At 39.3% G+C, this 15,632-nt stretch overlaps 1 protein-coding gene across 2 annotated transcripts in view; it reads left to right on the top strand.

Moving 5' to 3' along the window:
• The window catches only part of LOC106089640 (semaphorin-2A-like), a 358,068-nt gene that overhangs the window by 261,706 nt on the left and 80,730 nt on the right, over positions 1-15,632 (top strand). Inside the window, exons 4-5 of one of the 2 annotated variants that reach the window (XM_059369195.1) lie at positions 8,979-9,047; positions 9,518-9,622. In XM_059369195.1, the coding sequence (XP_059225178.1) occupies positions 8,979-9,047; positions 9,518-9,622 (174 nt within the window). Of the gene's footprint in view, positions 1-8,978; positions 9,048-9,514; positions 9,623-15,632 lie in introns of both variants that reach the window. The other variant, XM_059369194.1, reaches the window with a different exon arrangement.

The raw sequence follows: 15,632 nt of genomic DNA, 5'->3' as shown, positions 1-15,632 counted from the left end.
CATCTCTCTATTTTACTTCTTGATCCCCCAAAGGGTGCAATTCTTATTCGATTGCCTGACATTTTACACAGGAGTTCAACATACAATTTAATTGTGGTCCAAACCGGACCATATCTTGATATCGCTCTAATAGCAGAGAAAATCTTTTCTTATATCCTTTTTTTGCCTAAGAAGAGATGCCGGGAGAAGAACTCGGCAAATGCGATCCATGGTGGAGGGTATGTAAGATTCGGCCCGGCCGAACTTAGCACGCTTTAACTTGTTTACTATTCCTTTGTTTCTCATAGTAGTTCTCATAGTTTCCGGGGGCGGGTTACTGGCCCAACGCCCCAAACGCATGTGTTATGTTGGATTGCACATGTATCCCTCATTGTGGCGCGCCGCTTGCTCCAAGATCCGACGCTCGCTTCCAGCCGCACCTTAATAATATCTGCCTTACACTTCTTCAATACATCCCTCAGCGCGTATATTGCACCTTCTCTATAGAGAGTAAGGACATTCCAGGTGCAGATCCGCAAATCATGGCCCTTGTTTCGTTTGCGTGGGTCGTCAACGTTGGTTTTTACTATTCCTTTGTTTCTCATAGTAGTTCTCATAGTTTCCGGGGGTGGGTTACTGTCCCTGCGCCCCAACCGCATGGGTTTTGTGGGATTGCACATGTATCACTCGTTGTGGCGAGCCGCTTGCTCCAAGATCCGACGCTCGCCTCCAGCCGCCCCTAACCTGAGAACAGACGCTGATGTTGGCCTTTGGTTATTTGAAGGCGCCAATAACTCGCTTTGTCATCTCGAGTATCATTGGCACTCAGTATGTAATTAAGAGCCAGAGCCGCCTGACTCCTCACTATGACTCTCCTCTCGAAAATCGCTGACTGGCCGCGGCCGCATTTGCAGCTACTCCGCATAAAAACCGGAGCTTTCCACCATTAGCAATCTGTGGACGCGCCCGGTAGTTTTCCAGCTAAGCATCCCGTGGTAACGATGGACACCACACAAGTCGGAGCTCAAAGTTCCAGCGTGAGTGGTGCTCATAGTTATCTCGTGTCGATCGGGATAGCGTCCTATGGTCCTAAATTTTTCACCTATAGTGCATATGCAGGGTAGTTTAAGTCGGCACCGCCCACCTATTGGTTTTCTTTACTTTTTAGTTATAAATCAGTAACCAGACCAGACAAATTTCGAGCCGAACTGTGACTAGCACACGTTCTTCCACTTTTTAACCAAAAATTTAAAAGTTTTCACCATAATTCCTTTTAAATACGTTTAGTTATATGGCACACAACAATTTTCTGTCACTTTAAGACCATATGAAGCGAATACATTGCCTTTCAATTACACTGCACGACCTTATGTTTAAGAAAGCTTTCATGGAAAAATCAATAAAAAATTTAAGAATTTTTTCCTTTAAGTTTTGAAAAAGAATCAAACTGAACCTACAAACTCTGAGGCAATTTTTCAATTTAAAATAAAAACTAAAGCTCCTCAAATGATAGTTTGAGCATATGTGTATATCTAGAGTTTAAATGCTGTAAAGACTATATCACACATACATAACTGGGGGTAACTGAGTGTGTTCGTGTGTGCCTCAATATTTCCCTGTCTCTTTCATTCTCTCTCTCTGCCATGGATGTGTAAATAATGGTGTATGTGTGAATAAACTTGAACCGGAAACTGTTTGACATGTTCACCATTAAACTTTGCCTTCCCTTATAGTTGTTCGTTGATTTTTCCATTCGATCGTTTCGTTATTTTTTACTTTCTGCTCATGTCCTCTTACCGTACTAGTGTTTGTTTAAAGTTTGGTTTCCTTTGATATGTGAAAACACATACTCACATACACACATGGAGTACCCTTAAAAAAAAAGTTATATATTGACACAGATGAAGTGATATGTGTGAGTGCAGTTCACAAAATTCAAGACTTGTCTTTTAGATCAATATATTGATAGATATCTGTGATTTTATTTTAAGAGTAAGATAACTTACTATGGCACAAAATTGGTAGGATATTGAGCATGTGGTTTAAGTGTATATTGGACAGAGGACAAAAGACAACATCAATGAGCTTTAAGAATAAATTGCAATGAAATGTATGAGTAACGGAATATTCTAGATATGATTAAAGTTGCTGCAACACGGCATAGGAAATTAAAGTAAATGATATATATGAACTTAACATGGAATTTTGGGAGAAATCAGAATGATTTAAGTGCTTGAATATCAAAAAATTTTTTTTTTGTTGGGTTGTGGACCTCAGATATCATTTGAAGTATCCGATAGGACACCTCTTCCATTCCTTCCAGCTTTCCTATCGTTGCCTCGATTATACCGCCATGGTATGACCTGCTCCTATCCTCTATCCATTCTCCTATCGCCCTAAGTCTCATAGCCGCAATGGCTGCTTCACATTTAATCTGTATGTCAATTGGTCGGATATCTAGAATAGTCTCTAGTGCCCTAGAGGGCGTAGTCCTCATCGCTCCCGCCTATGCCATGACAACATATTCTCTGAACCTGTTGTATTATCCAAACTATTGAGTAGGTGTCGGTCTAACGACGATCCTGTAGAGACAGTGGACTACCCTCGGATTCAGGCCGCATTTTGACCCTAAGGACCGTCAACATAGTGCCCAACATCTTTTGGCCTTCTCGGTACGCTCCTGAATGTTACACTTCCAATTCAATTTCCTATCCAAGAGCTCACCTAGGTATTGGACCATGTCAGATATCGAAATCGTTCAACTAAGAAAATGTGGTGCGTTAAATTGGCCCACCTTTGTCTTCCTCGTGAAGAAGCAGATTTCAATCTCATTTGGGTTAACATTGAGACCCATTCGTATGCCATCTGCAAGACCCTTTCGACCCTTCTGCATAGCTGGTTCGGATACTTGCCCCTTAGAAGTAAGGAGTGATTTTTTACGAGCTATAGGAAAGTTTTAAACACAAAAACATAAAATTCAGAAAAAACATGAAAAATTTTTTTTTTAATCGATAGAACGGTCCTACATGGACCGTGAAGATTATTTCATGCAAATATTGACCTTAATTGCTCCTCAAATGGTCCATCCGCTTTTGGCATACTCTTGTCAACATTTCGGCCGGTATCTCATGAATAAATGCTTCAATGATGTCTTCCAATGCGTCAATTGAAGCGGACTTGCCTGTATAGACATGAACTTTAACATAGCCCCACAAAAAATAGTCTAAAGGCGTTAAATCGCACGATCTAGGTGGCCAATTGACCGGTCTAGAACGTAAACCGTATCACCGTCTTGTTGGAACCACATGTCATGCAAGCCAAGCTTTTGCAATTCGGGCAAAACAAAAATTGGATATCATCTCACGACAGCGCTCACCATTCATAGTAACGTTACGATTCGCATAATCATTGAAGAAGTACAGTCCAATGATGCCACCAGCCCATAAACCGCACCAAGCTGTGACTTTTTCTGAATACATTGCTAGCTCTTGTAATGCTTCTGGCTGATCTTCACTCCAAAATCGACAATTCTGCTTATTAATAAAACCATTGAGCCAAATATAAGCTTCGTCGCTGAAGAAGAAGAAGCGCGCTATAAACCTTTTTAATAGAGCATGCATTTTGATAACAAAATTTAATAATTTGCAATCGTTGTTCGTTTGTAAGACGATTCATGATTAAATTTTAACCAACCTAAAGATGTTTGACAGTAAAATAAAGAACAAAATTGCGTGAGTTGTTAAACCAGTGTTGCTAAAAAGTTAAAAGCTAAAAAATCACCCTTTACTTCATAAATGTAAAATGTACCCACAGTGGCACCTGTCTTCTTGGGAGGAGAGAATGATCCATTTACAGAAAGCGCTAAATTTCTGGGTGTTTTGCTGGACAGGAAATTGAACTTCAAATCAAACATTTTGGAAAGGGCAACAATGCGAGAGCGCCATTGGCAAAAGTTGGGGGTTTAAATTGCGTGTCATGCACTAGGTACATACTGCAGTTGTCAGACCTTTAATGCTATATGATTTTGTGGACTTTTGGACGGCGCTTCAAAAGTCCACCTACCAGTCACTAGTAAAACGGTTCAAAAGGATGGCTTGTTTGTGCATCACAGCCGCACTGAGGACGACACCATCTGATGCGCTGAACATTATGCTTCACCTAATGCCTCTAGACAGTGTGGCGGGGCAAATTGCTGCGACCACTTCTGTAAGGCTTAGGAAGGATACTGTGTTATCCTTGATGTAATGTCCGATGTTCAAGGCAGTGTGGATTAAACCCTGCCTGAACCGCTTTTTGATAAAAGTACTGTACCACTATTCCTGATAGAACCGATTGGAGCTACGATATCAGAACAGACGACTCAGTCATTGTGTCCGTCATGACATTATTCTTTTTTTTGGAAAACATGCTGACAAACTGAAGGTTGCCTCTAACGATTTTGTGAGGACGTCGAGAAAGAAGGGACTATAGAACATTTGCTGTGTGTGTGTGTGTGTCCCAAACTGGCAGCCAGAAGGAGTTCCACTTTAGGTTCTCATTTCTTTGGGAAATTGTCCGATTTAGCGGGAAATTGTCTGAACATTCGCAAGTTATTGCGCTTTCTAAAGCGATCTGGATGGTTCAACGGTAGAAACTAGAAGGCATCATCCTTCTCCTGTTCCTGTGGTATCACAATGAACGAAAACGTCTAAGTGAGTCTAATGACAGAATGCCACTTTAACCCAACCTTATGATCCTACAATGGGACTCACAATTTATCCACCTGCTCCTTTGTATATGGTTTATCCAGTTTCTGAGAACCACCTGGTACTGTCCACCTGGCACTGGTTTAAGGATTTGATCAGTTTGTCGGTCCGCACATTGTGCCCCCTCGATGCCAATGCATACCGCCAATGTGTACGTTTTGGCATCGGGCATTCTTCTATTTTATGCACAACCTCGTGCAGAGCAGTCCTCCACCGACCTTCCCTTGACATAGGCATTCTGTTTGAATTTAATCAGTTCGCTGGATGTTCTACGCCTTACCATGGTGTCCACAATACGTTCCATGGTTTTGAGTAGAAAGGACGTAAGGTTTATAGATCTGTAGGCCTTTGGTTACGTATAACCTACCTTGCCGGGCTTAGGAATAAATACCACCCTTACCTCCTGCCAGGCTTTCGGAATATATGCAAGTCTTAGGCACGCTGTGAAAATACAGGCCAGATAGTTCGCCTCCTTCTGTATTAACGCTGGAAATATTCCATCAAGGCTTCCTTCGCAATAAATTCTGTAATCATATCCTTTGAATATTTATTTTCGACAATCAAAGAGCTTTTAGTGAAATACTATGCTACGAAAATGGTAAAGGTATATCGCTTGACTAACAGTATAACAATCTGAATACCTTTATCTGAATCCCATTTGATCTTTATTGATCTATGAATTCTCTCAGAAGGTTTTGGGTCATTTAAGTTTTTAAAAGACTTTATTTGAGCCCGATATTCTCATGGGTATTTGGGAGAGGGAAACCCCAGGGTGGTGGTTGGTGGGTTTAGGGGGTGGTGTGGACCCCTAGAAACGTGGTCTCGAAAATGAGTATGAATTTCGTGCCGTACTTCCACATACCGTTCCATTAAGCCGCATATCGATAAATACAAATGTCCGATTCAAGGATGTTTTCGGGTGTGAGGTGGTTCCGCAGACATCTAACCCGGAAAAAAATATCACCATGGTGCTCTACTCTCAAATACCATTTATGTAAACCCCATATTGCTATAAGGTTAAGGAAAGTTTATGGGACGGGATGGTTAATGGGATGAAGCATCCCCCAAACACTTGTCCACAAAATTGATTATCAAATTCGATTTCTAATCTCAAATACTTTTCATTTGAGCCACATACTGGCATGGTCGGTAAATTTTTACCCTTTGGGGTTTTTTGGGGAAGGGGCGGTGCTCCTAAAAACGTGTTCCCACATTTGGATATCAGATTCGTATTTCACCTCCAAATACCTTTATTTGAGCCCCATATTGCGATGGTCAGTAAATAATTGCTGTTTGTGGGGTATTTTGGGAAAGGATAATTGGTCCCGAAAATGGGTATAAATTTGGTGCTCTACTCCCCAATACCTTTTATTTGAGCCCCACATTGACATGGTCGGTAAATATGCCCGACCATGTCAATGTCTACAAAATATGTCCGGTTTGGGGTATGGGCCCTAAATACTATCGATATAGTACTCCACTGTTTTGAAGACCCATGGTTGGCAAATACGTCCTATTTGGGGGTTTTTATGAGGGTGGTCATGATAGTTTGCGGTCTACTTCCAAATACCTTTCATTTGAGCCCCATATTTCCTTAGTCGCAAACATGCCCGGTTTGAGGAATGGAGTCACTCAATGACTTGGTCCTGAAAGTATATATCTGAATCATGTTCTACTCTAAAATATTTTTTATTTGAGTATTATTTGCAATGATCAGCAAACACTTCCTATTTGGGTGTGATGCTATGGGGGTGTCCCTTAGACATTTTTTTCAGAATATTGATATCAGATTCGTCCTTTTTTCCTAATGACCTTTCATTTAAGCCCCATATTGTCATGATCAGTAGATAAGTCCTGTTTGGGGGGGGGGTGTTTTGGGGAAGGGGTGGACCGCCAGAAACATTGTCCCAAATTTGGATATCAGATTCGTATTTTATTCGCAAATAAAGGGTGATTTTTTTGAGGTTAGGATTTTCATGCATTAGTATTTGACAGATCACGTGGGATTTCAGACATGGTGTCAAAGAGAAAGATGCTCAGTATGCTTTGACATTTCATCATGAATAGACTTACTAACGAGCAACGCTTGCAAATCATTGAATTTTATTACCAAAATCAGTGTTCGGTTCGAAATGTGTTCATTCACCGTAACGTTGCGTCCAACAGCATCTTTGAAAAAATACGGTCCAATGATTCCACCAGTGTACAAACCACACCAAACAGTGCATTTTTCGGGATGCATGGGCAGTTCTTGAACGGCTTCTGGTTGCTCTTCACTCCAAATGCGGCAATTTTGCTTATTTACGTAGCCATTCAACCAGAAATGAGCCTCATCGCTGAACAAAATTTGTCAAAATTTGAACACATTTCGAACCGAACACTGATTTTGGTAATAAAATTCAATGATTTGCAAGCGTTGCTCGTTAGTAAGTCTATTCATGATGAAATGTCAAAGCATACTGAGCATCTTTCTCTTTGACACCATGTCTGAAATCCCACGTGATCTGTCAAATACTAATGCATGAAAATCCTAACCTCAAAAAAATCACCCTTTACCTTTCATTTGAGTCCCATATTGTCATGGTCGGTAAATATGTCCGATTTAGAGGTGTTTTGGGGGTTGGGGTGTTCACCCTAGCACTTGGTCCGACAATTGGATATCAGATACGTTTTCTTATCCTAAATACCTTTCATTTGAGTCCCATATTGTTGTGATTGATGTATATATATATTTGGTAGGTTTTGGGGTGGGGCGCCCACACTGGGTTCCATCCGAAATTTGGATACCAAATTTTTGTTTGTAGGTTACTATAAGAGAGCACACAAAATTTCGCTAAAATCGCACCACCCATCTCCGAGATCTGACGTTTCTGACAATTTTAATAAGGGGGAGGGTCCGCCCCCCTTCAGATAGCAAAAAATTTAGTACCCTATTTTCACCAAGGGATCATTATGTGAAAATTTCAAGAAAATCGGTTCAGCCGTTTCTGCGTCCATAAGGAACATACAAACAAACAAAGAAATAAACAAACAAACCGACAAACAACAAACACCAAACCAACAAAAATTGATTTTTATATACAACAAGTAAAAGCGTAAAAGCTAAGTTCGGTCGGGCCGAATCTTATATACCCTCCACCATGGATCGCATTTGTCGGGTTCTTTTCCCGGCACCTCTTCTTCGGCAAAAAAAGGTTAAAAGAAAAGATTTGCTCTGCTATAATAGCGATATCAAGATAGGGTCCAGTTTGGACCAAAATTAAATTATATATTGGAGACCTGTGTAAAATATCATTCAATTCGAATAAGAATTGCGCCCTTTGGGGGCTCAAGAAGTAAAATAGAGAGATCGATTTATATGGGAGCTGTATCGGGCTATAGACCGATTTAGACCATAATAAACACGTATGTTGATGGTCAAGAGAGGATCCGTCGTACAAAATTTCAGGCAAATCGGATAATAATTGCGACCTCTAGAGTCTCAAGAAGTCAATATCCCAGATCGGCTTATACGGCAGCTATATCAGGTTATGGACCGATTTAAACCTTATTTGACACAGTTGTTGAAAGTAAAAATAAAATAAGTCATGAAAAATTTCAGGCAAATCGGATAGGAATAGCGCCTCTAGAAGCTCAAGAAGTCAAGTCCCCAGATCTGTTTATATGACAGCTATATCAGGTTATGAACCGATTTGAACCATACTTGGCACACTTGTTGGATATCATAACAAAACACGTCGTGCAAAAATTCATTCAAATCGGATAAGAATTGCGCACTCTAGAGACTCAAGAAGTCAAGACCCAAGATCGGTTTATATGGCAGCTATATCAAAACATGGACCGATATGGCCCATTTATAATACCAACCGACCAAAATTTCAAGCGGCTAGCTTTACTCTTTCAGAAGTTAGCGTGCTATCGACAGACAGACAGACGGACGGACGAACGGACAAACGGACGGACGGACAGACAGACGGACGGACAGACGGACGGATGGACAGACGGACGGACATGGCTAGATTGACATAAAATGTCGCTACGATCAAGAATATATATATATACTTTATGGGGTCTCAGACGAATATTTCGAGTAGTTACAAACAGAATGACGAAATTAGTATACCCCCCATCTTATGGTGGAGGGTATAAAAATAGCGAAGTTGTATGGGATACCCTACTCTCCCTTTACTTACTTACTTTGCTTTGCTTTATTTGATTTATAAACTAATGTAAAATCTTTTTTTGTACTTTCAGCGTGATGTTCTTATATTGGAGCCATCAGGTTCTGATATTCTTAGTTGTGTATCCAAGGGCAAACAGGAGGTGAGTAATCACATGAAGATCACATTTGCACCCCCATGTAAATCCAACACAGAGGGAGAAAATTGAAAGGAACTAAAACACAATAAAATTAAATTTTTGGCACACTTAACAAAACAAATATCAAACAAAAAGAAACTTTTGGAAATTTAACAAATTTGGAACAAAAAAACTAATGGATGCGTATATTTTTCTCTCTCTATATATCTCTCTATTCCCAATTGCACAACCTTAAAAAATACCATGATAACCTTTCAATTGAGGGTATTGTTACCTGAAATTTTTTGTTTGTTTTTATGTTCCCTGATTTTAAATTTTTGGCTTTCCTGTTTATTCTCTATATTTCCCCTATTTGTTATTTTCCTTCCATTTGTTTTTCTCTACTTTTTGTTGTCCCTTTTCTCTCTTTTTTTTCTCTTTCTAAAATTTTGTTTTCTTTGCGTACGTGTGCCTTCTGAATTGCTTTGAAGAAGGTGGAATGCCGTAATCACATACGTGTTATACAGCCCATGGACTCGGGGACACGTCTATATGTTTGTGGTACAAACGCCCACAATCCCAAGGACTACGTGATAAATGTAAGTATATACACATATATACAGACAAACTCATGTATATGAGAATTTATACTGGGTAATTGTTATAGCAGAGTCCCTAATCACACATACAAACGCACGCACGCACATATAGCCAAGCATATCCTCTTAAGTGTATTTGGCATTAAGTGTTATAGTAGGATGGTGGGTAATAGTAAGTATTTGTAAAGTTTTTACTTATGTACGTACATACACACATAGACAGCCTTATAAACACGTCTCCATAATGATGATGCCGGCTGCATGGACCTCCATCAACAATCCGGGTATTTAGGTAAAGTGTGTATTTAAGGAAAGAAAAAAAAATTATACTTCATAACATAAAGTTGTGCGTTTTTTTCGTCTTCTTCTTTTCAAGTTTTCTTTTATTCACTTTCAACTATTTCCAGGAAAAAATGTGCGTTAGACATTCTATTGGTAGATCTCTTAAAGTTGAGTTCTTCCTGATTATCTTTATATGCATGTACATAAGTAAATAGGATTATGTCTGAGGTAAACAAACATTTTTCAAAACGATTAGGAACGGAAATAAAGCAGGGAAGAGAAATAATTGAGTGTTTAAAGTAAAAAAGATAAAGTATACCCTACACCAACAGTGTGGTACAGGGTTCCATAAGTCTATGCATTTATTTGCAACGCTAAGAAGGAGAAAAGCTAGAGCCATTGATCGGCTTAGAAACAACAGATTCGATTTAGCTATGCCCGGCGGTCCGTCTGTTCATGTATTCTTATGATCGTATTTGATCTATGGGAGGTCTGCCAGCTACATATTTTGGGTCCACCATGGAACTTTTTCGGGATTATGAGCTGATAGTGGAACATTCCAAGTTGCAAATGCTAATTTTGCCCATGAACATTCCACTAAGGAACAGGGACAAAATTCTCACATGTCAATGAGTGAAGTCCGATTCAAGTTTAAGCTCAATGATAAGGGGCCTCTTTTTTATAGCCGAGTCCGAACAGCGTGCCGCAGTGCAATACCTCTTTCGAGAGAAGTCTTACCTGGCACTCACAAATGTTGCCAGCTTTATGAGGGAAAAACCATCGCTGACAATTTTACAATATATGATGGTCTCGGCACGATTCGAACACAGGCGTTCAGCGTCATAGGCAGACATGCTAACCTCTGCGCTACGGTAGCCTCCGGAACATTCCAAGTTAGGGTGATGATATGGACAGTACAAGGTGTGCCAGAGAAACTTGAATCGTAAATTAGATCGTTAAAGGAACATGATCGAGGATTTTTCTCTTTTAAGCCTGTAAGAAATAAATTAACGTTAGAATCGTGTGGTTTCAACAAGTTGGAGCACACAGAGCACTAGACACAATGAAATTGTTGCAACAACATTTCTCCGACAGCCTCATCTCTCTCAGTGGCGATCTCCAGTGGCTGGCACGCTCTCCAGATTGGAGTCCGTGAGTTTATTTTTAATGGGGTAATTTGAAATCCCTGTTTTATGTTGATCGACCACCGATCATAGCGCAGCTTAAGAACAAAATTCGCGACACCATTGCCAACATTCCGGTTGATATGCTGCAAAGAGTGGTATGCGCATATTCTGATGCAAGCAAACAAACTATGTTTGTAAGCAAACATATTATGCTCCCAATCATATTAAGTTTGCTCCCAATCATATAATGTTTGCTCCCAATCATATTATGTTTGCTTACAAACATACAATTTTTTGCTTACAAACATATTATGTTTGCTTACGAATATAATGGCAAATTTAATACGTTTGAAGGCAAACGTTATATATTTGTGAGCAAAGATAATATGTTTGCAGGCAAATATATATTGTAATCATAGATTGGGTTAAGATGGTTGCCTGTACCATTCCAATCACTTTAGGAAGCCCTACAAATTGTTCACATCCGCTAATTCATAAAATTTCTCAAAGAAATGAGAACCTAGAGTGCAATTCTTTCCGACTGCCAGAGTGGGACAAAAACACTGCAGATATTTTATAGTCTCCTCTTCCTCGAGGTTCTCATCGCTTCTGTAGAAGTCGTTACTTGCAACCTTCAATCTGTCATCATGTTTTCCGACCATATAGTTACCTGTCATGACGAATACAATAACTGAGATGTCTAGATTATCTAGATAAGCTCCTGTGCTCCCCGGAGATTTAATAACTACCTGGCTGATTGAGAAGATATTGAGGCTCAGTCATTGTGTAACCCACAATGCCTGCAACATCGAGATTTGTATCGCCGCATGGCCAAAGAGAAAGATCCCTTAGCCTCACATAAGTGGTGGCAGCAATATGTCTAGCCACAATATACAGATGCATTAGGTGTAGCATTAAATTCAGTATATCAGACGGTGTCGTCCTCAGTCCGGCTATGATGCATAAACAACACTTCCTTTAGATCCTGCTGAGTATTGAACATTACTAGTAAAAAATTATGTTGGTGTTTTGTTTGTTTTCAAACGTGTTATGTTTGTGAACAAACATATTATTATTGCCTACAAACATATTATGTTTGCTACGTATATATTTAGTTTGCCTACAAACATAATACGTTTGCTGACAAACAAACTATGTTTGCTCACAAACCTATTATGTTTACTTACAAACATATTACTTTGGCTACAAGCATAGAATGTTTGCCTACAAGTATTTTATGCTTGCCTACAAACATACTATGTTTGCCTTTAAACATATAATGTTTGCTCACAAACACATTATGTTTCTGTTGAAACATATAGTGCTTACATATGGTGGAAAGCTGTTGATAGAAGGGCTCATATTAGGTAGTTGGACAAGATCCAAGGATGTACCTGCATCTGTATCACAGAATTGATGAACATGTACGGACGTCCACGAACATTCAATGAAGGAATATGGGGCAAACTTTTCACATATCAATGACTGCAGTCCGATTCAAGTTTTATGGTCAATAATGTAGTGTGATAATCATCACAGCATTGATTTGGTTGCTTTAAAAGCAATGCTGAATGTTAAGCTTTGGATGTAATTTCAGAACTAGACTTAAGAGTTTCTTTTAGGTTAGGTTGAAAAGAGAGTGCTGATATTAATCTGCCCCATTCCACTATGAACATACACCTAGGGCAGTAATCGGCTAATTGTGCGCTCTAAATAATCGGAGAAGAAAATCTAAGTTAAGAGTTCTGTGCTACTTACAAAATTAATTAATTGATTTCCATGCCACACCACTACCACTGATTTGGTTCATGTCTGATATTGTGTCCACAGTATCCCAGGGTTCTTTTACTATTTCAAAATAGTTTGATTCGTTATAAAATTCTTGTGCTAAATTATTGTAGTTGTATCTTGAAGCAAGGCGTACCAGTGACTGCTTCTCGGTCTTATAGAATTTTAATAAGCTCTAATGAAAAACAAGTAAAAGTATTCTAAGTTCGGCCGGACCGAATCTTGGGTACCCACCAGCATGGATTCCGTTAAAAATGTACCCTTATTAACTGAGTTTGTATTTGAATTATTTTGGTCTTTTATCTCGATTTCGGTTCTTAGAGTGGCCTATATCGCCATATTGATCGATTCGGGTAAAACATGGCACTGATGTTGTGAGTCATAAGATAGTTTTTTGGCCCAAATTTTAGCCAAATCAGGTGAAAATTTAGGCTTCTAAGAGCTGATGAAGTCCAATTCGGGAATCGGTTTATATGGGGGCTATATCTGTCTATTGAGCGATTCGGTTCATACTTGGCATAGATGTTAGAGTTCATAACACATGTCCTTGTAGATATTAGAATCTATAACTCAATTCTTTGTTCCAAATTTCAACCAAATCGGATGAAATTTGAGGATTCCAGGTGTTCAAAAAGTGAAATCCGGGGATCGGTTTATATGGGGGCCATGTCTGTTTATTGATCGATTCGGATCATAATTGACATGGATGTTGACAATCGTAACTCAAGATTTTGCTCCAAATTTGAGGCAAATCGGATGAAAATTGGGGCTTCTAGGGGCTAAAGAAATCAAATCGGGGGATCGGTTTAAATAGGGGTTATATCCAAATCTTAGCCGATATGGCCCATTTGCAATGACCTGCATGAAGTAGAAGTATCTGTACAAAATTTCGAATTGCTTTGTTTATGAGTTCGGCCGCAATCATGATTTCGACAGACGGACGGACATGGCTAGATCGACTCAGAGTGCTGAGACGATCCAGACTATATATATACTTTATGGGGTCACAGATTAATATTTGGAGGTGTTACTAACGGAATGGATAGATTAGTATACCCCATCCTATGGTGGTGAGTATAAAATCAACAAGTAAAAGCGTGCTATGTTCGACCGAGCCGAATCTTATGTACCCTCTACCATTGATCGCATTTGTCATGTTCTTTGCCCGATATCTCTTTATAGGCAAACAAAAGATAATTGATAAGAATTGCAAAGCTATTGGAGCTATACCAAATTATGAACCGATTGGGGTCATACTTGTTTTCGCTGTTGGAGACCAAAATGGAAGTCATTATGCAAAGTTTCAGCCAATCGGATTAATTAGAGGCTCAAAAAGTATTTCTATAGATCGGTTTATATGGGAGCTGTATAAGGTTATGCACAGATTTAGGCCATACTTGGTGCAGTTGTTGCAAATCAAAACAAACCACTTCATGCAAATTTCAACCAAATCGGATAATAATTGCGCCCCCTAGCGGCTCAAGAAGTCAAGATCCGCGAAAGGAAGCTTTATCAAGCTATGAACCGATTTAGATCATATTGGCACAGTTGTTGGGAACCAACCCAAACCACTTCATTCAAATCCTGTAATATTTGCGCCCTCTAGCCGTTCAAGTAGTCAATAACCGAGATCGGTTCATATGGGAGCTATATCAGAATATGAACCAACAACAGTTGTTGGAAGTTAAAACAAAACACTTCGTGCAAAATTTCAGCCAAATCGGACAATAATTGCGCCCTCTTGTGGCTAAAGAAGTAATGATACAGGATAGGTTTATTTGGCAGCTATATCAAAACATAGACCGATATAGCCCATTTACAATCCCAACCGACCTACACTTATAGGTAGTGGAAATGGAAATTTGCCCATGAACATTCCATTAAGGTACTGGGGCAAACTTCTCACAAATCAAGTAGTGCTGTCCGATTCAATTTGAAGCTCATTACAGCCGAGTCCGAACGGCGTGCAGCAGTGCGACGCCTCTTTGGGGAGAATTTTTTATATGTCAAAGTACCAAACAAATTTCGCCAGCATGAGGAGGGGAAAATTTTCTAATGTTTCTAACAGGATTCGAACTAAGGCGTTCGGCGTCATAGGCGGACATGCTTTCAACACATGTACAGAGGGACGGACAGGGCTAAATCCAATTAGAATGTCAATGCCATCAAGAATGTGAATACTTTGTCGGGTCTCAGATCATTATTTCATCAGTATTTCGATGTTTTACAAACCAAATGACGAAATTAGTATACCCCCCTCCGATGGTGGAGGGTATAAAAAATACAAAACATATTACGAAAATGTTTTGTCTTGCCATCTCCTTTTGCAACACATCAATGTTAGGCTCCGGGCAATTCAAGGCATACACCTTTTGCGAAACATATTTTCCACACAAGAAATGTTAAAATAAACCTGACAAAGGCCGACAAAATCTGCATACTCCTACTAGTAATGGTATTGGCAATGGAAACCCTATTATATATTGCCTTTTCTTTAATGCAACAATTCCAATGCCCATGGAAAATTTAATTTATTCTAATGAAGGTTAGTGGGTCATAGATTCAATGTTCTAATGGAATCCTTAGAAAATCTCTTCAAGAAAATAATGAAATTAACCTACCATATTGAAATCACAATTTTGCAAATCTAATAACAAAAATGTCACAGAGTTTTCCAAATTTGCAATAATAACAATAATAATAGGAAAAGAACGACCTTAGTTAAATAAGCATTAGTTACCTTAGGCTACGAACGACATGGAGCAAATCTAAGACGGAGAGGAAATGACAAACAGTATTTGGTTACAATCATT

Source organism: Stomoxys calcitrans, chromosome 5 (assembly GCF_963082655.1).
Source record: "Stomoxys calcitrans chromosome 5, idStoCalc2.1, whole genome shotgun sequence".
In the NCBI taxonomy this organism is placed as follows: Eukaryota; Metazoa; Arthropoda; class Insecta; order Diptera; family Muscidae; genus Stomoxys; species Stomoxys calcitrans.
This window is presented reverse-complemented; position numbering and strand designations above follow the sequence as displayed.